The sequence below is a fragment of the Rhinolophus sinicus genome, linkage group LG05 (genome assembly GCF_036562045.2).
Source record: "Rhinolophus sinicus isolate RSC01 linkage group LG05, ASM3656204v1, whole genome shotgun sequence".
Lineage (NCBI taxonomy): Eukaryota > Metazoa > Chordata > Mammalia > Chiroptera > Rhinolophidae > Rhinolophus > Rhinolophus sinicus.
This window is the reverse complement of record NC_133755.1, coordinates 113499167-113524489: the sequence shown is the minus strand read 5'-3', so window position 1 is coordinate 113524489 and position 25323 is coordinate 113499167. Positions and strand designations below refer to the sequence as shown.

The following is a 25323-nucleotide window of genomic DNA, read 5'->3' as shown; positions in this document are numbered from 1 at the left end:
CAAGTCACACCAAAGTTGCCCACATCTCTTACACTCATATTCCATTGGTGAGAACTAGTCACCTGGCCACACCTTGCTACAAGGGAGGCTGGGGAACGTGGTCTCTAGCTAGGCAGTCGGCTTCCTGTGAAAAAGAGGAGAATGAATTTGGAAAAAGGGAGCAGCTAGTTGTCTGCACCGTAGGTGAAGACAGGGAATTCCCATCAAAGTCCAAAGCAATGCTAAGACACAAAGAATGAGCCCAAAGTAAGTAGGAGAAATCAGCAGAGAACAGATTGGAAAAAAGAAGTTCTACACTTTGTAAAAAATTTCACTTTATTTTCACAATAATCTTGAGGGCGGGAGGCAGGACCAGAATGTGGGTCGAGATCAGAGTCAAAATTCTGGAAAGGCGGGGAGAGGGAAAAAGATAAAGCAGGTCTGGGCCAAGCCTGGGAGATTGCAGCTTGCATTTGAGTGCTTCCTAGGCTCGTCAGTTCATGAACGATGGGCTCACTTTCAGGGCCAGGAACAAGGCGGACATTGCTGATTTTTAAACATTTCTGAAAAGTGATCTCAAGGATGGCTATGGCTCAAAAGAGGCAGGTGTGGTAACCTGAAGCCCAGTGCCGTGGGGCATACTTTTCAGATTAAACTGTAGTTCGGAAAAGGTCCTTAGGGAACCACTTTTTCTTGTCCCTCACAGTTCAGATAAGGGCACTGAGGTACAACACAGTGGTTAAGGAGGTCAGTAAAGGTCACACAGCTACCGTTTTTCCCCGAAAATAAGATCTAGCTGGACAATCAGCTCTAACGTGTCTTTTGGAGCAAACATTAATATAAGACTCGGTCTTATATTGTATTATTATATTATATTATATTATATTATACTATATTATTGTAAGACCCGGTCTCATATTATAGTAAAATAAGACCGGGTCTTATATTAACTTTTGCTCCAAAAGACACATTAGAGCTGATTGTCCAGGTAGGTCTTATTTTTGGGGAAACGATACGGTGCTTAGGGACAGTTCCAGGACTGACTGCCAGTTCCCTGCTCTTTCCATACCACTGCTTTTGTGTTGACTGTGAAACATTGCCTGCATAAACAGACAAGCTGATGTTTAAGCTGTTGTTTATTTTAGTAGGTCATTTCAAATTAGTTACTTCCAAACAGATTTCCAATTACACAGGCAGAGGGCTCAGTCGGCTCCTGGGCTCACTTTGGAACATGTTTTTATTTACTTGGATTTAAAAACAAAAACTGAAACTGGCATTGCTGCTTTGCTGATAGCATTGGACTGGATTTTTTGAATCCTCTCTTCTCACAATTTATCATGAAGATAACCACTGCCCATCCATCTCAATACACAAATAGAAATATGGAAATAGGGGGATGTAATCACTGCAAACAGATCATTAAATAATGGTGTTCTCATCTCACATTAAATCCAAATACACAAATAAATAAATAAATAAAAAGGCACTGGAATTTATACCTCAGATAATGAAAAGTGAGTATAAATGGAATTAGCGACAGTTGAGTGCTTAGAACACAGTTAAAAGTAAACCATGTTTTATTTTGCAGCTGGTTCCATATTTACGATCCAATCTTACAGGATTTAAGCAACTTGAAATACTTAACTTCAGAAATGGGAGTGTGATCGTGAATAGCAAAATGAGGTTTGCTAAGTCAGTGCCCTACAACCTCACTAAGGCTGTGCACCGGGTCTTGGAGGATTTTCGTTCTGCTGCAGCTCAACAACTTGATCTGGAAATAGACAGCTACTCTCTCAACATTGCACCAGGTAAAAGAATTCAAACCATAAATTTGCCAGAGTTTCGGGGTTTGTTGGTTGGTTGGTTGGTTGGTTTAAGCTTGCAGCTCAACTTGAGGTCATGAAAATCAAATTAAAATCAAAGAAACTTATAAACACAGACAATAGTCTAGTGGTTACCAGAGGGTAAAGGGGAGGGGGGTGTGGTAGAAGAGAGTAAATGGGGTCAAACATATGGTGATAAGGAGAACTGACTCTGGGTGGTGAACACACAATGTGATATATAGATGATGTATTATAGAATTGTGCACCTGAAATCTATGTAATTCTACTAACCATTGTCACCCCAATAAATTTAATTTAAAAAGGAAAATCAAATTAAAATCACACTTGATAAAATAACCTTTTGGAAGCTATGGATCACCTTATTCAAAAGGTAGGGTACTAACACATTCAGGTTAAAGCTAGGTTTCCTACAACGAAAAGCAAAGAACAAGCACACCTCTTGCCTCACCATCTGAGAGCTTTAATTTCCCCTGAGAGCAAAACGTTTGCAGTGCTTAAGAGATTCTTTTTTAAATATAGCCCACAGCCAAACTAATTAACATTGTGCTGGAAGTCAAAAGCACCTTCTCTGAACTGCAACAACCTGGGGGGTTCCTACCTTAGAAACCTGCCAGTCACAGTTAACTATGAGCATCACCTCTTTATAACAAAGTTCCGCATGAAACAGCATCCTGAGGAAGGAAAAATAATCATTAGACCAAAATTCAAACTTGGAGAAAAGCCAGTTTACCAAAGAAAGAAGATAATGTCCCTTCCCATTTATGTACTATAGATCAGCTTCCGTGTGCAGATTAAAACAAAGAAGAGTTAGATGTGAAGAAAACTCTCAAAAGATATGGGGGCTCAGCCCAAAGCTACACAATAGAAAGTGAGCATTTGTTCAAATAATAAAGCATAATGGATTACCATTGCAACCAGCTGTGCCCAAATTGGGAGCTGTTCCCACCATTATTTTAAAAATTCTGTTTTCTAACCAATTCAAGGATTTTTATTTATTTATTTATTTTTAATTCCCTGGAGTGCAAGTGGCCAAGGTTCCAAATCTACTGCCAATGCAATCATCCAGTCAGGCTGAAAACAAAGCTTCCTAATTCGCTATGAATTAGTGAAGTGAATCTTTTAACATCCTCTCTGGCTTTCTGTGGACTAACAAAGAAGGCAGAGGGAGAGGCCTAGGGCAAAATCCAAACAAAAAGACTCAGTTGGGAGACACTTATCTTTGACAGAGCAGAACTTTTAGCAACTTTAAGGAAATTGCCTCCTACCTGGTAAATATGATCATTAAAATGAGAGCGGGCCTGAGGCACTGAGCCTAGGAATATTTAGTTCTAAAGGGGTTGGGATGGGGGGTGCAAAAGCCCTCTGGGCTCCTTGAAGAAATCAAAGACCTCCTAAATGCTAGTAAGATACTATCTTCCCCTGAAAACTTCCTCAGACTGAGAAGGGGGGTGGGGGAAGCAGTCCTTGCCAGTTGAACTCAGTAGACCAATTCTTTAGTTGATTGAGAAAACAGGATGTGTACAGGGAGAAGTGGAAAGCATAATGGAGGCGAGGGCCCAATCCACTCCCTTCCTCACTCCCTCAAGGAGCTCAGTTTACTGAGAGACCCATCCAACAACATGAGGAAGTCAATTTAGGGAGCAAGTTGAGGCAGGGGAGAAGTCAGGTGTGCTGCTCGGGGACAGGCCTCTCAATGCAGGTGCCACTTAAGGAGGGCCTTAGAAAGAGGCCAGGGAGCTGGTAGTGCATTTCTGGGGATGCGTAAGGGAGCACGGTGATGTGGGAAAAAATAGAATAGCATTGACCTTGGAGGGTCATAGTCCGGAATGTGAAACCTGTGTGCTAAAAGTCAGCACTCAATTAACCACAACTGGAAAATAGAGATAGTAACAGGTGTGAGGATTAACTAAAATAACAGATTCCTCCCTCCGTATCCACAGGGTATTGGTTCTAGGATCCCACCCCCAACCCGAGGATAACAAAATCCGAAGATGCTCAAGTCCCTAATGTAAAATGGCAGCATAGTATTTGCATATAACCTTGCACATCCTCCTGTGTACTTTAAATTATCTCTAAAATTCTTATAATACCTAATACAATGTAAATGTTATATAAATTGTTGTTATTCTGTACTTTTTAGGAAATAATTACAAGAAAAAAGTCTGTACAGGTTCAGTACAGACACAACCATTGTAGGCCTAGGTACAGGTTACACATCAGCAAAAATGTAACTTTTCTTTTGAATGTTTTTGGTCCAAGATTGGTTGAATCCACAAATGCAGAACCCGCGGATGAGGAGGGACTGTATTGACAACACTTAACATAACATTCAACATATTGTAGTTGACTAGTAAATGTTTAGTTAATATTGCAACATGGTCATTATTAACTTGGCGAATAATTTGTGACCTGCATAGGGTACCAGTGAGAACAATATAAAGCATTGTGACAAGGTATTTCTGTGGAGATTGGAACTGAAATTATTTTCATTGACTTCTTGTGAGAGTTCAGCTGTGTAGCTTTTCTCTAGGAAGCCAATGGCAGTAGGAAAGAGATGGTGCTAACATCAGCCTTACTCTTTGCTGGAGCCAAATTTATGCTAAGAAACCCAAGAGGTGCCCCTGGCTACCTAGTGTACTGTGGAGTAGGATGCCCAATCATCTTTTAATGGTGGGTTAATACGGTAAAGCCAGAGTTGCCAGACAACCTGAGAAATTACCTTACTGTCATGCAGGGTGGCATGCAGGGTCTCAGCTCCTGCTTCTCACATAAGAACGCAGGACATGGTGAGACCAAAAAGGAACACCCACAGAGCCATAGATAGGGGAGTCATACCACTATATTCTCACTGGCAACATCCACCTCTCTACAATCTGCTATTGCTAGCTCAGCCACCATCTTCTTGCTAGCCCCCATTTGCTGCTAGCGAAGCCACGACAGTTATATTAGTGACCAATGGCTCACTGGTTACAGCTGACGGCCAACTATCCACAGCTATTCACAGTTGATGGCCATTTACCACCTGAGCCAGCACCTTTCCATGTGAAGCCAAGAGCCTGGAAACTGCACTCCTGGCTTTGTCCCCACATTTACTCTTTCTTATCAGATACTTGGAGAGTGAGAAAATCTGAATTTTTAATACACTGACAATGCATAGAGGAATGAATGAGTGAATGAATGATTAGGAGAGGTCTGCCAAGAAATGACTGTAGTGAGCCAGCTAGGACATGAATCATGCCTGAACCAAAGGCTTGAGGACAGCAGAATTAGAAAGCCAAATATGGATTTTATAAAAGTTAAAAATAAACAGCAATGAACTTTATGAAGTTCTCTATGTAAATCTAAATAAATCCAATATCCCAAAGGGTTCCTATGTAGAGTGAGAAGCCACTACACCATGCTGCCCCCAATCAACAGGGTGGATAAAGGGAGGCAGGGGGGTATAATGAGCAAGCGGGGAGGGAAAGGGAAGAAGTAGAGGGGGCTTCCTAACTCACAACTAGGGATCCTGGTTTAGTTATTTCACCAAAGGCAAAGGGTAGATTCACCCACTTGTAACCAGCAAGTGCTTGATGATTCAGCCTTTACCAACTTCTACATGCTTAATACAAAAAATAAGCAGTCATCCACCACTGAATAACATGTTAAAGCATGGAAGTCAACCCCTTCCCAAAGGATCTTCCAATGTGGACAAAGAGGGACACCGTAGAATGATGCTGCGATCAAAGCTATGCCTTGTTCATTCAAAAAGACTTAGTGAGCACTTTCTGATATGCTACAATTGGTTGCAAATTCTTGTGAGTCTGGGAATCACTAAGGCAAGATCCCATAATGAGGAAAGCTCTGATTTTTTTCCTTTAAATTCTATTTCCTTGAGGCCTGGTGCCTGAACAGAAGAGAGAATGTCGGGCTAGAGATTAAAATAGAGAATTCTAGTCCCTCTGAGCTGGTCTCGGGCAGTGAGACGGTCAGTGGTATTTGGCGTGGCGAGGCCTGAGCAGGCTGCCGCAGCCACAAAGACAACCAGACTATTAAAAAAACCATTATTCAATGCCACTTGTTAAAGACAGCAAGGAAGATTTCATTCAAGGGGGACCATCTTGATGGGTGCAGGGACCACTGCAATGGGACCTTGGGGTGAGGGAGAGAGAGTAATACAGCATGGGCGAGTGGGGATCTACAGCTAAGCAGCAGGGAAGGGGGCTGTGGGTGGAAAAGTACTAAGAGGAAACATCAGAGGTGGGTTTAGGTGGTTAAACTGACCTAAAAGGATTCTTGCTAAAGGCAGGGCAGGATGATTAGACATCACCTGGGAGTTAGTGGAGGATGAGGAACCTGCTCAGATATTGAGAGTGATCAGATATGGAGGATGCGGGATTCTAACAAAACCAACTTAGCAGGATTCTTGCTAAACCTGTACAATCAAGAGACAACACAGAAGTCCAAAAGTAGAAGATGAATTGAAAATTTCAGTGGAGGCTGAGGAGAACTTGGTCAAGAAGAGAATCTTTTGTTGGCACCAGAGCTGGAAAGGCAGGACATTAGCCACACAGGAGGTGGTGACAGCAGTCTGAGCTACCATTGGAGGGTGGTGGCTGCTCAGCAGAAAGACGTGGCTACCCAAGAGAAAGGGTGGTTACGGACCCACTCAGACAGACTCACATTATTCACAGCTCCTCTTCCCGGTCCCCAAACCAGGGTGGAGATAGTCCCAAAACTCAAAACATATCCATGCTTCTGAACAGTGTTAATTACCATCTCACTTCTACGAATCTGCATATCTTATAAGACTTCTTGAAACTGAATTTTAAAATGCTCTTCTATAAAAACCTGTACAGTTACAGTAAAGTGTTTCTAGCATCAGTTCTCCTGTACAACTTTAGTTTGGGGAAATATGTACAAAATTGATATTTTGATTACATAATATCAGGTTGGTGCAAAAGGTAATTGTGGTTTTTGCAATTATTTTTAATCTTTTAAACCGCAATTACTTTTGCACCATTCTAGTAGAAGAAATAGATGTCTAGATTTAAAACAAATTAAGGGAAAATATGCAGATAGTTTTCTTTCCTTTTTTTAAAAAAAAAAGTATGACAGCTATTTGCTTCTAGATTTTCAGCTTGACTGAATGATCCAGATTTTCTCCTTTTGGGGGTATACTTGAGTGTAAGCTGTCATGGTGATTGACAGTTGAGCTGATTAAAATGTCCTCCTTGTACAACCAACCAGTGCAACCAACTTATTGTGCTGCTTCTCAGGTCCCTGACCCCAAAATGGAGATAATTCAGGTTTCTGGAGAGCAAGGACTCAAATTCCAGTTTATGAAGCCCCTGGCTCTATTGTTGGCATGATCTTTTCTAGCATCTAAGGCTTGGACTGATGCACTGCAATGCCCATCTCCCAGCATGTAGTAAGATAACTGGGGCACTGATAATCAAAACCACAAGTAATACCAGAAGGTTATATCAGCAAATAAAAGAAACCTCTCTAATTCAGGTTTGATCTTGCCACTATTTGCTTGAACTCATTAGCATGAGTCCAATCAGTTGAGGAAACGCTCCTTGAGAGGGAAAGGGGAAATCTTTAGAGAAAAAAGGGGTAGCTGCTAGAAATACTGTATGTCAAATACTTGGTATATGGGAGAGAATCTCAAAAATCTATCCTTGGAAAACAAAGAAAGCATTCTATAATTTTAACCGTTTCCCAACCAGGATGACAACGTAAAGCAAAACTGAGTTCCTGGGTGTGTTAACATGTCCCACCTTCTTGGGAGAAAAGAGATTAGAACTAGGGCTATGCAACACTGGAGGGTGTCTCTCCAGCCTGGTAGCTGCTGTCCCTACCCACCACTTCCTCCCCCAACCCTTATCAAAGAATAACCCTCAAAATGTGAAAAACATAATTATTATACCAATGGATAGTGAGAATGTGTCAAATTTTTATTTAAGTAATTGATAAGAGAATTGTTAAAATGACAAATCTGGTTTAAAGAGGATATGGAAACAGGAAAATTATGTAGCCAGAGAACAAAGAAGAATGATAAAATAAGAGTAAGCTAAATACAAAATAAAAAATACAATCATTGTATCTTACCCATTTTCTATACTACAACTTCTACCTTTACAGAGTTGTACAATGCCATAATCAATAGTAAACGATAAGTCAAACAAAGTTACTGCCTCCTAGGGCTCAGCAAAGTGTTTCTTAAAGAGCCAGATAGTACATAGCTTAGGCTCTGTGAGACAAAAGGTAAAATCGAGGACATTATGAAGGCGCTTATATAAACATTTAAAGACCTAAAAAACCATACTTAGCTTGCCAGCTGTAAAAGTACAGACAGGTGGGCTGTACGGTTGGCCCACAGGTGATCTCTGTTTACTAAGGGGACTGTTACTGCTCTAGCGTGACATCGAAAGTCATATGGTCAGCTTTTCTCCCTTCCAAATGATGGATGATTTTTCTTAAACCAACAAAGAGGCCCAAGCCTCCAACTCCCACTGGCCCTTATCTTTGCTGTTACAGAAAAGTTAGACAAGTAAATAATAATGTAATCATGATTTGGGTCTCTGTTCATTCACACATTCAGTAAGCACTTAGGGATTATCTGCCACCAGTAAAGGAAATACTTTAGGCACAGGATCCAAAGGGGAATCAAGCCCATCCCTGCCCTCCAGGAGCTAGACAGGGCCCTCCTGCCCTCCAAGTGAAATAGACACATAAACAGAAAGCTACAATAGAGTCTGCTGAATACAATCATCAGGATATAAAATGTTACAAAGCACAGAGGACAGAGAAATTAATCCTACAGAGGTGAGGGGATGTCATGGCAGGCTTCCTAGACAGGTGGCAATACTGAGTGTATGATACCTTGGTATATGATGGTGGTGGGCTGGGTCAGGGAAGGGGGGGAGAAGCTATTCCAGAAAGGGCAGGAGGAGGATGCAGACATTTCTGGAAGGGATAGTAAGTAGGGAGCGAAGGGAGCTCAGCTTGGAAGGAAGGGAAAGCTATGTTGAGCCAGTTCATGTAAAGCCAGGTTGTCGAAGAGCCCCTGTCCAATCTATCTGCATCTACTTGGGTGTTCTATCTTTTCCTATCTTTTCTTTTTTGTAACTTACTGTCTTTTAAAGTTCAACTGTAATAAAATTTTGTAAAACTCAAAAAGTCTTCCAACTTAATACTAACCAGTCCTTTAAGTATTCTCAAGATTATAAAAATGACATATAGTTTATATGTTATAGAAAATACTTAGTGAAAATACATAAATAGTTACAAAGGGTACATAGATTAATTCATTTAAAAAATTTTAATACAAAAAATAAAACAAAAATTAATAAGCTAACTCAAGAACATAAAAAGACTTCAAAATGTTTTTGGGCAAACCAGTTTTAATGAAATGGGTATTAGCTGAATAGACCTCTAGCCTATGAAGTAGGCGTCAAGGCCATGGACAAGGCCGGTGCTGACAGTACACATTTGGGAAAGTATACATTTCCACTATACAAATTTAAACCAGAGAACAGGTTAAAAAAAATCAAAATGGCCCAGGGCAATGTGTAGGGTAGGAGAAAAAGACAACTGGGAACGGAACCCTGAGAAATTCTAACACTTAATGGGGAAAGAGAAGGATTGCCAGGAGAAGATGTTGCAGGAGCCAGGGAAAGTACAGGAGAGACAGGTCAGCAATTTCAGCAGCTGTGAGTAAGCAGTGGATGGAGGTCATTTAAGTTGATGGTTCGGAGGTCATTAGAACCCTTTGCAAAAGTAATCTAGTGGAGTGGCAATCGCCCAGGCCAGATTTCAGTGAGATTGGGATGAAATGGAAAATGAGAAAGTCAATATCCCCAGTCTACCTCCTGTCTTACAACTTGGAGCAAGGCTTCTACCCTCCCTGAGATTGAAAGCGAGGGGGAGGTGCTCTTTTCCTTGATGGTTACATTTCAAAGGATTGGCTCCCAGGTCCTGGAGAAAGACAGTTCTGAGTTGTAACACTGTCACCAAGCTTTAAAGAGATTTACATCACAAAACGGGCACAGAATGAATTTACAATTACAAGGTTTCTAAACTAACTCCTCTAAGACAAGGGAGGTCAGGGGCCTAGAGTCAGGAAGAAGGCTGTGTAAAGCTTGGTCAAGCTGAGGGGGGACTTAAGACAGTCTTGGTCAGAGGATTTAGCATTTATTTTCTATGCCCCAGTTTTATTTTATTTATAGGTAATGCCTAGACAGACCAATTATTTAGTTCCATTTGCAAAATTCAAAACGAAATCCAATCAAGTCTTTTTCATTTTTTTTCTTTTGGCCTAATGTCAGGGTGGAAAAGTAGTTTGTGGTAGTAATGCTGGTAGGAGGAAATAGTATTCCATTACTACTTTTGGACTAATGAGAAGAAGAGAGAATTTAAAACTTCTCATGAGATTTCTAGGTGAGTGACATTCCACATTCAGATCAGCATCTGAATTGCTGGACGGGTCCTCTAAAAGAGGGTCAGCGATCAGTTAGACCAAATAACATCTGCAGAGGTACAGATATGAAGGAGAAATGACACACTGTTATTACTGTGTGTGGTTTGCTATTCACCTTTTGAAAACTCCCTGAATAAATGAATCTGTGATATAAAAAGTACAAACCAATGTTAGAACTATCTGTGATTTATCAACTGAAAAACCCAATAAATCATGGCTCACTCAGTATTCTGCCAGCATCCCCGGCAACTAGAGCGGTCCTTCCTTTAGGCGGCGATGAAAATTCTTCAGAAGTATGTAGGGCTTTTATTCCAGTTAGCTGTGTAGGTTGAAGATTTCAAATATGCAAAACCACTTATTCTAACTTATTCTCTCCTTAAATTCCTAAGAAGCCTCCTCAAAAATGGGCAGACTTCAAAAAACAACAAAAAAAAAAGGGCAGACTTGAAGGCTGGTAAATGGTAAACACTGAAATTAATTACAGTCTGGTATCCAGGATTCTTCCAGCCAGAATGTGAATCAATCATTTTCTCTGGAAAGTTGCATAATTTGTAAGACTCCCAATTTAGTCACCAGCTCTGAAAAGGTGCTAGATATCACTTATCACAATAATGACAATAAACACAGTAAGAGCTGCTATTAATTGACACTATTTTCAATCTTAATAAATAACTACGAAAAGTAGATATTATTAATCCACCCATTACACAGTTGGAGAAACTATTTCAGAGAAGCGTGAGTAACTTCGGTCTTACCGGCCACACAGTCACCAAGTGCTGTAGCTGGAATTCAGAGGCAGTTTTCTGTGCTTCCTTCCATTCTACCTGCTCCCTTTTCATAAAAGGGAGTCGTATCAACCCTCCCACTGGGTATATACAGAGGCTATTTAATCTATTTAGAAAAAGTGACAACACATTTCAGTTTAATTAATCCTAAATTAATTGTTCTGTTCTACAGTTCAGCAAGTAAGTTTTCCCATAATATTTTGTCATTTTCTTAGAATGGGAAAAAACAAACAAACAAAAACAACGTTCTCTCTTAGAAACAAGTCCTAAACTTTCAAACGTCCCCTTTGTGGGTACAGTTAGCTCTACTAGGAGTGCCCTGTCCCAGCTGGGGGCAGTCACAGGAATTCTCCTCCCTGAGAAGCCCCATCTCCTTTGCCCTCCCCCCAGTCTCCTATGTCTGGCCCTGTCTCCTGGGTTACAATGCTGCTGCCCTGCGGCTCCTGGGCCACCATTAGGGAATCTACTGTTAATGCCTATTTCCAGTAGGGAACCCCAATACCAGTTGTACTGCCAGATACCTTTCACCACTCTCCAGAGTTTCAACTTGTCATCCCACATCAGAACCACCTTATGGAGCTTTCTTAATGATGTAGGGGATTTTTCCCGTGAGTAAGTGAGAGCCGGGATCATGTCTCGCGAAACCAAAGAATGGAAGCACCGACCAAGGAGAGGCGAGGAGTTGTAAAAGAGGATAGTTTATTAAAAAGCAAAGAAATGCAGCTCCCAAGCGGGAGGGGGTTCCCAAATGGTGTGCCCCCTGACTGAGGCAAAAGCTCTTACTTTTATACCTTCCCTTGCCTGATTGGGGAAAGGGAGCTGGCACCTTCTAATGGAATTCATCTACCAGGTTTGTTCTGTTAGCCCATCCTGAAGGTATTAGCAAAATAACCCATTCCTACCTATCAGATCTGCTCCGTTTGTCAGGCCAAAAGGGATTTATGAGATAATTTATTAACCTCAAGGCACTGTTACATTTTGTCCTGGAGTGAAGGAGTTGTTTCAGAACCTGAAGTTTCAGGACATGGCTGTCTTTGTTTGTTACCAAGGACTTTCCTGTCTGCCTATCAACATGCCCACTAACCTGTCTCATTAAGACGTTGCTAGGGCCCTTCCTCCAACCCTTTAACACAAACTGGGGCCTCCATCCAGCTGCAGGGCCACCCCCACAGCCCTTTCTTTCGGAGTTCTCCCTCCAATGGCTTATCCTGGGACACTCAGGCCCTAACACTAATGCACCCAAACACCTCAGTTTGGCAGATACAAATAATGACTGAGAGCAGAGATACTTCTTCCACCTCCCATCCAGGGCAAGATGTGTATGGTCATTCACACACCCACTCATGTAAGAAAGAGTTACCAAGAGCCTACTGTAAACAGTTTGTGGTGGTGGTTCTTAACAATGAAATTGAAATGAAACCCAAATTTTCGCACATTGCATGCCCCTTTAAACCGGAAAGAACTCCCATTCATAACTTATTCAATTCCACAAATGTGTATTAACTCCAACCATATGCATGGTGCCATGTATGCCATGTGCTATTTATCATTGAATAATTATTCTCACTCTAATCCTACCCTTCAGCAATAAGCCATACACAAAACATTTTGGCCAATAATAAATAACATAAAACAATGAAACATTAACTTAAATATAGATTTTTTTTTTAAAGTTCTTTTAATCGCTGTATGGCATCGACAGTTCTGGAGGTGTGTGCCAGCATGTCCAGCTAACTCTCCTGCTGTTCGCGTTGGTATAACACCTCAAATGGGAGATTTATATTTGAGCTGGAGGGACATTAGTGATCAACTGGTTTAAAGACCCCATTTTATAGAAAGGGAAAATGAGACCTAAAGATGCTAACCTACATTGCCAAGGCCACTGACAATTTCTGGGAACTAGTCCTTCCTTCATAGGGCGCTTTCCTGGAAGCTTCAGCTTTGACAGCAGGGATGAGCTGGTTCACCCCCTCTGCAGGTGCAGCCAAATCTCAGAATGTGCTCAGGATTTGGGAAAACAAGCCCGATGGGCCTCTGTGGAAGGCAAGGTCTCTGCAGCACATCTCAGATGAACCCTCAGTAGAGGGCCATATTTATTCAAATTACTAAGCACTTGGCCCCAAGCACTGTATTAAAGTGATATTGACACCTTGAGAAGGAAACAGACTACCAGGGCCACCTTAGGATACCCTGGGCTCTAGGCTCATTTGCCTTCATTAATATATTAACTAATAAAAATATTAAAAATTATATTTTATGACTACGTTGGCATAGAGACTAATATAATCCAGTTTGGATTACATTATTTTTTCTTCTGACTTTAAAGCATTTAAAACCTGTTGGTGAGCCCCTAAAAGTATGGAGGGCTAAGTAAGGCCCCGTGCCCTGAGAGCTGAAGACGACCATTGATTGGGATGTGTTGGTTGGTCATTCTCTGATGCCCAGGCAAAGGAATGACCATTCCCCTTCTCCCCACCGACAAAACTGGGGCCGAAAAGCTTTGGCTGTAAGTGGGCGAGGGGAGGGCGAGGCGGCTGCTCTCCCCTCCACACACACACACACACACACACACACACACACACACACACACACGTAGTAGGCAGGTGCGCTTGGCAGGTGCACCTTGCTCTGACTCCTGGGAAATCTATTAGGTCCATTCTGGCATGAGGCTTCATCACGCTGGGCACTAGGGGCAGCGGGTCCACCTGCCACAGAACTCCAGAGCCCTAACTCTGCCTTTTTGAAACGGGAAAAGATCCAGGAGATACCAGCATATTCCCCCCGACCAGCCAGGCCCGATCTGCCGCGGTAATCACGCAGTAATAATGGCTCTATCAACGGTCCCCTGGAGCAGCTTCTGCCACTGCGCTAATTCCTTCCAGACCTCGCTTTTCTTCACCAATGCACCGCACGGTGATTTTTAAGGAGACAGAAATCAGTTCGAGCTCTTAAATTTCATCCTCTGAGTCTATTCCTACTTCTTTTGCTATTGAGCGCCATCTAGTGAACATTAGGTTTCATCGTATTGAAATGGGGAAAAAAAAAAAAATGTCCCAAAAGACCTAAAAGGCACTCAGCTCAAGGCAGCCCAGGTGAAGCCAGAGTTACAGGCCAACTGAGCTGGAACCTGCCCAGTCAAAGGAGATGGTTCACTTCCTGGGCAACACATGAGTGTTGAGACAGCACAAGGAAAGGGGATGATGAGATGATAAAGAATGACAATGAAATAATAAAGAATAGGGCAGAAAAGCAATCAATACACAGCCCCAAGGATGTGGTCAAGTGAAGGAGGAGTGGGGGGAAAGGAACTGGAGTTGGTGAAATGCAGACCTGAGGACCTCAGAGACCGGGAAGAGAGGGAGAGCCTATTTACAGGCCTGACAAGCATAAGTGCACTTGGGACCAGAAACAGGAGATTTGAAAAAGACAGTCGTAGCCCATCAGGGACCTGTGAGATCTGTGAATTTATAAACTTCTTGATGATCAGGACCATAATCTTTTTAACTCTAACTGTAAAATGTCTCAAAGTGTTCCCTGCTGGCAGAGGACATTCATTTGAATGTTGTGTGATCACATGATGGAGAACTGAGAAACAGTCAGCCAATTGGGAACGCTCTTTGGAATGCATACAAAAGACACTATATAAGCAAATCCAAGGGAGAAACGGATACGGAAAATATGCTTACATTGAAAATCTCAGACTGATACAAATATTCCCAAGTGCCACATGGCAGCTCATTTACTTTAAGCCATGTCTATTGATGTCACACTTGAACAACAGAAACAAATGTGGAGCTACTGTAGTGTCAGACTGTACCTTCTACAAGGAAACATTCTGCCTCATGAAGGAGTGGTAGCAGACAGTGGTTTTGAGCTTTTATTTAGTGGGGAGAGCCTTTGTTCAAAGGAAAGCATTAGTGGAAGTCTGCTATGCAAACCAATGAGAGTGGAGATGCTGGGAGTGGCAGGGCTTCCCACTCACTGTCTTCATCCTCTGTTAGCCCTTGGGAAACCTAAGGTGTCTCCTGGAAAGCCCATATTTGAAAAACACTAGAATGATGTCAAAAGCCAAACATTGTAAACAGATATACAGATGTTAATTTTGGGTCATACTTACTAGCTACAATGGACTTTAATTTTCTCATCTATGAAAATGAGGTCAGTGATATCTACTTTAGAAGGTTCTTGTGAATATTAATGAAGAATTTTTTAAAATGTCCAGTACACTACCAAACATAAAATGGCCTTCAATAAATGTGAGCTCCCTATTTATATAGTAGTACCCCCTTATCCACGGTTTCTCTTTCTGTGGTTTCAGTTACCCATGTTTAACTGAGGTCCGAAAATATTAAATGGAAAATTCTAGAAATAACAAATTCATGTTTTAAATTATACATCTTTCTGATAGCATAATGAAATCTCAAGCCATCCCACTCCATCCCTCCTAGGATGTGAATCATCCCGTGTATCCATGCTATATATGTTCCCTGCCCATTAGATAAAGTCAACATTCACATAACTTTTATTACAGTATATTGTTGTTCTAGTTTATTATTAGTTTTGTTGTTAATCTCTTACTGTGCCTAATTTATGATTTTGCCAGCAAGCAATTATCGTAAGCCCAGAGGGTTCCCCTAAGCATACTAGTTCCGAGTGTATCATGAGTGTGGTACAGGCTAATGGAGAAAGCTTTCTATAGCACCCACTATAAAAATAATCTGTTTAAAAGGTATTAAAGCAAATCCAGGAATTAAGGCAATTATAGACCAATTAGTCTATACATCAGTCATGAGGACTTCACCTCCTCAAATCCACACACAACTTGATTATGATTTGAAAATGTTTTTCTGTTGGCACCGAATTGTTTTCCTCCTTACTGACTATTGATCTCAAGTTTTCTTGTCCTTCCTCTTTCTAAGCTACAGACTCTGTTCAGAACAGAGCATTTGAGGTTGTTGCTACATATTGACCAAACCAAGAGCAAAGAGTGGAAGTTCAGACTAATTTGATTTGTGCAAATCCCTGGGGATGTGTTAAAGAAGAGGCAAATACTTGTATGGCCTAGTGTGAATGTGTCTATCATTCTAAGGAGAAATGTCTTTAGAATATGACAAAGAAGAAAATGATGATAACGTAGGGAAAGCTTCCTTAAGAAATTTCTACTAGATAAAATTTCATTCATCACAAAGTCATTCTCTTTTCTTCCATGGTGCTTTCGCCCCAGAATCAGCTCACGTCCAGTTCTCAGTCTTTGCCTGAAGCCCAAAGTTATAGGTGGCCCTCAAAGAACGATATGTAAGTAAAGAGGGTCATCAACATACCTAAGGAAAATATTTTTAAGGTATCAGAGTGGAAGCAGCATGAGTTGCTTCACAAACTGTTGCAAATATGGTCTCTTCTGTTATGATTCTAATTAAATCCAATTACCTTTATAGGCCATGGTCCAACAGCTCCTCCTTGGGGTTCTTTCCTTCCCTGGAACTTTTCCTCACACAGACCACAAGGGGATGGGGTGACAGAGGACGTGGGCACAAACAGGCATGATCTTGGCAACACTCAGCTTCACTGAGCTTCCTCATCTGCAAAGTGAGCAAATTAGTCAAGAAGGTCTATAAAACATGTTCTGGCTCTAAAATTTTATCAGAAATGTAAAATCTTACTTAAGGATAAAATAAAACTCTGAAGCCATTAGTTAGTCTGAAATTTTCAGCGCTAAAGATTTTGAAGGCCAAGTTGTTATTCGTTAAATGAACGAATGAATGAATGTTGTCTTAATTACCAGGAAGGGTACACAGCAACCAAAAACTAATCTGGGTGATTTGAAGTCTCCTTATCTGTAGACTGGTCCTGAATACATAAATAACATGAGAAGAGCAAATAATTGATAAAATAGGTACATTGGTTCTTCAAATATACCTGGTTCAGGGCCCCCAAATTTGGATAAAGTCCTTTTTGCAATGTTGCCTTATTGTGTTCTGTTTCGCTTTACTGGTGCTTAGACCATGCCTGGCTAGGCTGAAGGAAATTAGAGTGAACAGAAACCTTTTTGGAATGGGAAACTCATATTATTTATCACACATTTCATATCACTCTTCAAAAGGGCATAATCCGTGCATTGTCAGCTTTCCATGTACCTATATTTCTCCACTGCAGAGAGGGAAATGGAGCCTCTGACTGTTCCCTTCTGGCTTCTGTTTTTGAGACTAAAGTCCTGAGCGCAAATTTTCTGACAGCTGTGATTTATTGAACCAGACCCTGGGCATCAATTACCTGGATTATCAAGGCAAATATGAGCTATTTCCCAAATAGTGACAAAGATTCCGTAACATGGCCAGCTTTACGAACTGAGTCAAGAAAAGCCAGTTCACATTAGCCGGGCCGGCTGTCCATAAGGGAATCTCAACTTGCAGAGAAATACAACTTCACATAGACTTTTAACAGGCCTACCATACCGGGAAACCCCAAAAAATGTTTTCAAGGGCCTGTTCTTGCCTACTGGTCTCACTCAGCCCCCGCACTCTCGCTTCTTCCACCACAAGGAGGCGCTGGATCAGGTCATTAGACAGCGGCTCTTTGGAATTCTCACCGCACAAAATGCCCCCCAACAACCGATTCACAGAGCTTCTCTGGTCAGTAAATTTGGCAAAGCAGCTAAGTTCTCTGATTGAACAGTCACAATAGATATTAGCTTATTAATGACCCTAAGAGGTTTAAAAGTAAAAAGACAAGGAGGTAAGGTTGGAGGGACAGGGAGAAAGAGAACAAAGGAAAGAGAGAGAAACCTGTTATATTTATATCACCCTGCATTTTTTTTTTTTTTACTTACTTAGCTACCACATTTCTTTTCAGTATAAAATTTATTAAGTCCTGCTGAATTAGAGCCCTGAAAATATTCCCACTTGGGAAATATTGGACCACATTATCCCTGAAATTATCCTAATTCTGAAAATTCTATTTCCATATCTTCTAAAGCACAATTCTGTCATACCCCTCCCTCACCCAAAAACCCACTGTGGCTCCCATTGCCTGTAAAGTCCAAATTCCTTAGGACAGCTTTCAAGACCGAGCAGAGCTTGGCCTTAACAGACCTGTCCAGTTTTATTTCTCCTCCTTCTGTCTGCTAGTCTCTGCTCCCTCTAAACTGGGCTTCCCTCCTACCCCCAACCCGGCTCCATCTTCACACCTGTGATTTCCTACCTCTGTGCCTCTGCCCATGCTGCTGGATCCAGTTGGAATGTCTCTTTCAGTCTTTGCACATACAAATGCAACTCACTTTACTCAATTCAAACAATCCTCTCCATGGTGATCTCTTCTCTAACTAACATTTACAGCTCGTATTTAGGGCCCTTATGCCAGATAAGGTACTGGGCTTCTTGTGTAGGAGTATTCTGTACCTTCCCCTAGGTTTCCTGGAAGAATGGCCTTATACACGGCTTCCTGTCCCCTAGTTCTTTGCACATAATAGGTGCTCTTTGACAGAATAATCTGAAAGAAAAATGGCTGATGTGATTCAACAGCAAACCCTCCCACGGCAGAAAGAGCAGTGGTCTCAGGACCACAGGCCTGTTGTGGTTCTGTCATCAGCATGGGAGGACTCAGGCCACTCACTTTTCTGCCTGAGACGTCAGTGTGCTGGGCTTTACAAAGACGAAAGACTGGCAGGAGCCACAGGCCTCCCAGAGCTAACTAGTCTGAGATTCTCTTGATTTATAATCCACTTTACAAAGAATTTCAGATAATCCTACACAATTAAGAACATAGTAAAAGAGAATAATTAATGACCAAAAAAAAAAAAAAAAAGAACCAATTAGAGGTCTATTTGAATTTTAATACAGGAAAAACAGTTAATCCAAAAGAAAGAATCTCTAACATTAGGGCCTTACGGATCAGCAAGTGACTTAAAAAAAAGATATTTTTTAATAAGAAAATCATCCTGAGTTCTCAAAACTGCCCATATAAATGACTACTGTTTTATGAGGTACATCTGATCTTAAATATATATGTTTACAGCTCATCTCTGCAAAAAAATACTCACCTTAAAAAATAGCAGACAAAAAAATCTTAATTCTCTAACGCAGTGGTTATCAAAACATGCTCGCCAGATCAGATGCATCAGCATCGTTTAAGGACCTCCTTAGAAATACAAATTTTTGGTCCCCATCCCAAGCGCTTGCATCAGAAACTCTGAGGATGGGGCCAGGAATCTGCGTTTTAACAAGGCCTCTAGATGATGCTCATGCACAACAAAGTTAGTTATAATCACACTTGGAGCTAAATATGTTATCACCTGTCTCTATAAACTCATTTTTCCAAGATACAGAAATGTGTGATTCTCTTTTCACTCCAGTCTGCTAGCACTACTGTACAACCCACTCCAAAATGGGGTGATAGCAAATATATTTGGTCTCTTGCCTTTGACGTCTGCCAGTTCTATTGCTTAGGCACCCATGCATTCATTAAAATCTTGCCCCATGTCTTCCAGCTGATCAAGCAGATCCCTGCAAATTCCTGGCCTGTGGTGAATTTGCCCAGTGTGTAAAGAATGAGTGGACTGAGGAAGCAGAGTGTCACTGCAGACCAGGGTATGAAAGCCAGGAGCACCTGGCCCACTGGAAGCTGGGCCCCTGTGCTCCTGGAGAGGAAGGTAAGGTCATCCAGGGAAAGGGAGCTCCGTGCAGGTACGTCAAGCACACTAACTTTATAGACCCAAGAATTTGTTACTCATAATTAGAATGAATTAGAATTAGAATGAATTCCTACAGTACCCATGGTTCTCAAACTTCAGTGAGCATCAGAATCTCCCAGAGGAGGACTTGTCAAAACACACATGGCTCGACCCTGCTAGGCTCTGCTCTAATGCTGTAGACCTGGGTAGGACACAGGTAAAGCTGATTCTGCTGGTCCAAGGACCACCCTTGGAGTCCACCTCTCTAAGCCTTTCTATAATATTTAATTAAGGCCAATAAATGAAGAAAAAAGAGGCTGTGTTAGCTTTAAGAAAGAATACCACATGGTCTACTTTAGTTGGTGGTGTGTGTGTGTGTGTGTGTGTGTGTGTGTGTGTTACTTGTTTTTTTTCCCTGTCTGCAAACACAATAGCTTTCATCATAAGAAAACTGGAAAATATAGAATATTATGAAGAAGAAGACAAAAGTCATGTGCAATTCATGGCATGAACTGCTATTATCTTTTGGCGTACATGTTTATGTAGAATCTTCATATAGAATTTTCTAAAGCAAAATGGAATCACCCAGGTTTTTTGTTTTGTAGTCAGCTTTTTGATGTAGAACATTCCATGTCACTAAATATTTTCTGTAGCATCATAGTTAATGATTACATAGTAGCCCATCCTATAGATGTGCTATGCTATATTTCATCAATCTTTTATTTCCAACACAAAGGTTAAGAGAAGCACTTTAGGAGGAAGAAAAGGTGAGATATAATTGATCTTCTATTCACAAACCAGACTTTAGAGTATAGGTTGCCCTATGAACACACAAGGAAGACAAAGGTTCCTAATTTTTCCACACATCCTGTGACACCCAAATAAGATCCACACTGTAGACAAGACTTCTGCCTGAGCCTGTCCTGCCTTTCCTGGTCATGAGCTTCCAGTCACACACACCTGAACATCTCCTCAGTGTTGTTCACTTCAGACCATGTCTTCGTTAGATCATCCTGTTTTGTTTCGGTATTTTTACTGTCCTCTTACTGATTCTAGTGACCACAGTCCCTATCTTCCCATCAGGGGATGTGTTGCAATCTGCTTCCACATTCAATCAACAAGAAACAAGAGAGATTTAGTCTTTTTCTTGATGAAACATACCCTCTTCCTTTAATGTATTAACACTTTAAAGAAAACTACCCAATAGTGGTTAAGAAACAGTATTCTAGAATCAGACAAAGTGTGATTAAATTTTTGGCTTAACAATTTACTAATCAGGTGGCCTTGGACAAATTCCTTAACTCCTCTAAACCTCAATTTCGTCATTGGATAATGAGACTAACAAAACCCACTTGCTGGACTACTACAAGGGGTACATGAAATTATGTTTATAAAACATCTTTACAATGAACATAAAGCACAGAGTATCCCTTCAGGTAAGTGAGGATTATGATGACACTATCAATTTTCTCCAAGTTAATCCCAATTAAAATCCTAACAAGAGTCTTTATGGAATTTGATATTCTGGTTCTAAAGTTCCTCTGGAAATGAAAATGTACGAAAGAAAATCTGGAAGCACAAGGATAGGAAGGTTGATCTGTAAGATAGCAATACATAAAATAATATTTAGATAGACACAGAGATTGACAATAGGTAAATAGAACAAACATAAGCCCTAAATAGACCCTTATATATTAGAGAATTTATTTTAACAATCATTTCAAGTCAGTAGGGAAAGTATGGACTGGTCACTAATGGTTAGAGTACAATTGGCCTTCCATTCAGAAAAAGATAAAATTAGTTTCTTACTATGCTCAAGTCAATTCTCTACCGAAGAACTGAGTCAAACCTAAAAGCAAAACTACGAAAGTATGAGAAAAAAATATTTTTTACAATATTTCTATAATCTTGGGCTAAAAAAAAAGAAACCTTTCCAAATTAAGACACCAATCCCAGAAGGCATTAAGAAGAGGATTTCCATAGGGGAAAAAGTACCATAAATAAAATTAACAGATAAATAGCAAGGTAGGAGAAAAATATTTACAACCTAGTCATATCTTTAAAAGATGAACATCCATAATAAAAAGAGTTCATACACATCAATAAGATACACATACTAATACTAAAATGAGCAAAGAAAATACAGAGGTGCAATTCAGAGAAGAAATCCAAATGACCAATAAAACATAGGAAAAGATGCTCAATCTCACTGTGATCATGGAAATCAAAGACAATAAGGAGATACATTTTATTGCTCATGAGTTTAGCAAAAGAAGGAAGGTCAATAACGTCAGAGAAAACTAGTTCTAGCAAGTACTGCTGGTGGGTGTATAAACTGGAAATACTTTTTCTCAAGAAATATTTATTACTATCTATAAAACTCTTAATATGACTCAGATACTCTACTTTTAAACAATTATTCCTACAAAAGTAGTGCACTTGTGCACTAAGATAGCTGTATAAAAATATGCACAGCATCATATACTTTTAACTATATTAGGTTCAACCACATGTCATTGCTATTTTATCACTAACAAATCATCAAATATTGGCAATTTTGTATGGCTCAATCAAATATGTAAGTAAAAACATAGCAACTACATGGAATAAAAGGTACACTCAATCTATCTTTCCAGTTAACAGTGGAAAAGAGTGGAAATGGGGTCCAAGTTTATTAATAATGAGAGTATGTTCATGTATCACTTATGTAATTTAAAAGAAAAGGGGGAGGGGAGGGAGAAAGGGTAAACAAGCAAGGTCCTAGTAAAATAAGTAAGGAGAATGGGATTGCATGTGGCTTTTATGAAGAACAATCTATTGTTTTTATTTTAATCAGCCCTATTTGCTATTTCAGATGGCTGTACAATTTGTAATTTTAAAAATCCGTCTTTCTTAAGAAATACCACTTTTTAATTTTATCAGATTTATTGCAGTGACATTGGTTAATATCACTTTAATGCTAGTTTGTCATAAGTGAGAACACTAGAGCAAGGCACAGGATGATCAGGAAATGAACAGATCTTATGACAGTTTGCGGGGCTCTGCTCCCCGCCGTGCCTGCCGTGGGGGGCTAATACGGACTTCCAGTACTCAAATACACAGGAATAAGATGCTCCTTACACCAATTCAACAATCACTTTTGAGTACCCATGTGCAGTCACTGTGTTAGATGCTAGGGAATAGATAAGAAGGGAGGAAAAGAGGAGGAAGGAAGATGGGAAAGAAGGAAAGACAGAGGGAGAGAAAGATACTCAACTTCTTTTGGGGAGAAAAGAAATATCCCCACACCACCTCAAGTCTGCCCTTTCCAACTCCTTGATTAAAGATTCCTTTCTAAACGGCAAATGTTAAACCCTGATGTCCTCAGCATTAGGACAAACCCCATCACCCCCATGAGCTGCTTCAGGACTCTCAGTGGAGAAGAAACCTGAGCACAGTGGTGCTGAGTTGGGCCTGGATCCCTCGCCACCTGCTCCCCCTCCCACCGGTTATTTCTGTTCCTCACAAGATGCCATCATTTATGTGACGCTGAAAATTTACTTCTGTGAGGATCAGGTGACAAATTAACACCTAACCAACCATATATTAAGACAATGATTAAGATTAGAGGCTTTAAAGTTACGGTAGACCCAAGTTCAAATTCGAGCTCTACCCCTAATTAGTGAACTTGAGCAACATTTCCTCCGCTTTAAGTCTCAAATTTCTCACGTTCATAATAGGGATAATAGAAATAAAGTCACAAGTTTATGTAAGGAATGAATCAGATGCTCCTCAGTGTAAACTCTCAGCTGCTAGCATTATTGGAGCTATTTGATAATTATAAACAAAGGGCAGCCCTGTAAAAAATAAGGATATAAAAACTAAGATTCCCTACCTGGCACTAAAACCTAAACTCAAAAGCAAATCAGTTGAGGATACTCAATGTTGTAACTTTGAAAGCAGCATTCTCTAAAGAATTATAAAGTCAGCTGCATTTCTGTTACTCTACCTGAAAGTGAAGAAAGAGATGGGAAAACCGTATTGAGGGAAAGTGCCTTACTGAGAAGATGAGTCCATTGACACACAATGAGCATTTTCAGTTGGTTCAGTTCTTTGTCATTCTACTGCTAACTCATTGGCATTTGTTATATTTTCACTTTTATTTTTCCTCCTATTCTTTTCCTCCATTCAGTATTTATGAACATAGTCCATATATTTTTCATTTCACTCAATTTCAGATATTCTCTACATAGATTCAGTTGTACTAGGAACTTGGCAAAATTCTCCCAAGAGTAAACAAATTTTCCATTTCAAAGTTCTCTGCTTTGGCTTAATGATTTTTAATTTTATTAATCACAATTATCATTACACAGAGAAAATAAAAATCTATAGCTAGCAGAGTAAATTATTTTACTTTTCCTCTTCAGATCTAAAAATTTTCACTTTGTCCTTGAATTTAATAGACTTAATTTGTTCTCTATGACATTATTTATAATAATGAAAATTGTTTTCAAATATAGGGGCTAGATTAAGTAAATGATGATACAAAGTGACACTTCTGAGGAGGTCTTAATAATATGGGAAGTACTTGTTTTAACTACAGTAAGATCACAGGTTTACTTACATGCTACATCTTAGATGAGGGGGAAAAGATCCATTTTTACCTCTAGTAGCTGTTCCTCACTTCCACTTTGAGCCCTTTATCCACTGTATTGGGGAGGTGGGAGCCAGGAGAAAGGGGTTGGAGTTTAATTTAGTATAATCCAGTTCAGGCAACTCAGTTTTCTTGACATATATATCCAGACTGAAAGATCCTTTCCCCTTCCCTTCTTCTCTTCTCCAAGGTGGTATCTGCATGTACGGGAGTGCGGGGGACTCTCTTTATCTCCCCAGGTCCTTTGGGAAGTTTTTATTCCTGTATTCCCCTCACCTGTGATCTTTTGGTTCTAACCACAGGAGTCTCCCTGTACCCTGGTATTCTCAGAGCCCCTAAATCGCCCAACTAGGACAAGCAGAAACCAAAAACACTGCCTTAGCTTGTGGTAGGAGGAACAAGGAACTTGTTCCTCAACCTTCTGAAACGCTCTCTCCTCTCTCTTCTGCCTCTTCCCCTCAGGCACTGGGCCAAGATAAAATGTTCCCTCGTCCTATACCCACCTCCACCCTTTCCCTGAAATTGTAATAGACAGAATGTTGTGAGAAAGAAAACAGTTTACTGATAAGGGAGCATATATCCGAAAGTACCCCTAAAAATGATACCCATTTTATAATGTAAAGAGGGAAAAAGCAAGATGCAAAATGTGTATACACTGTCATCAAAAATCATATAATATGTATATAGATAAGTCTGGAATTATATACATCAAGTTTTAAAATAATTTGTATTTTTAAATTGCATGAACAAAATGTTATTACAGAGTTGTGTTTTAGTAACCACAACTCAGAACTTGACTTGAAATTAATTCCACTTCTTGCATGACGAATGTCATGCAGGGTGCCATCCGGGGTCTCTGGTCCTGCTCCCCACATAAGAACACAGGACATGGTGAGGCCAAAAAGGAACACCCATGGAGCCATAGATAGGGGAGTCATACCATTATATTCTTG

At 40.4% G+C, this 25323-nt stretch overlaps 1 protein-coding gene across 1 annotated transcript in view; it reads left to right on the top strand.

Annotated features, from left to right (window-relative positions):
- Positions 1-25323, top strand: part of IMPG1 (interphotoreceptor matrix proteoglycan 1) — a 91360-nt gene that overhangs the window by 58907 nt on the left and 7130 nt on the right. Inside the window, exons 13-14 of the mRNA XM_019729700.2 lie at positions 1568-1787; positions 19555-19754. Of these exons, the coding sequence (XP_019585259.2) occupies positions 1568-1787; positions 19555-19754 (420 nt within the window). The remainder of the gene's footprint in view (positions 1-1567; positions 1788-19554; positions 19755-25323) is intronic.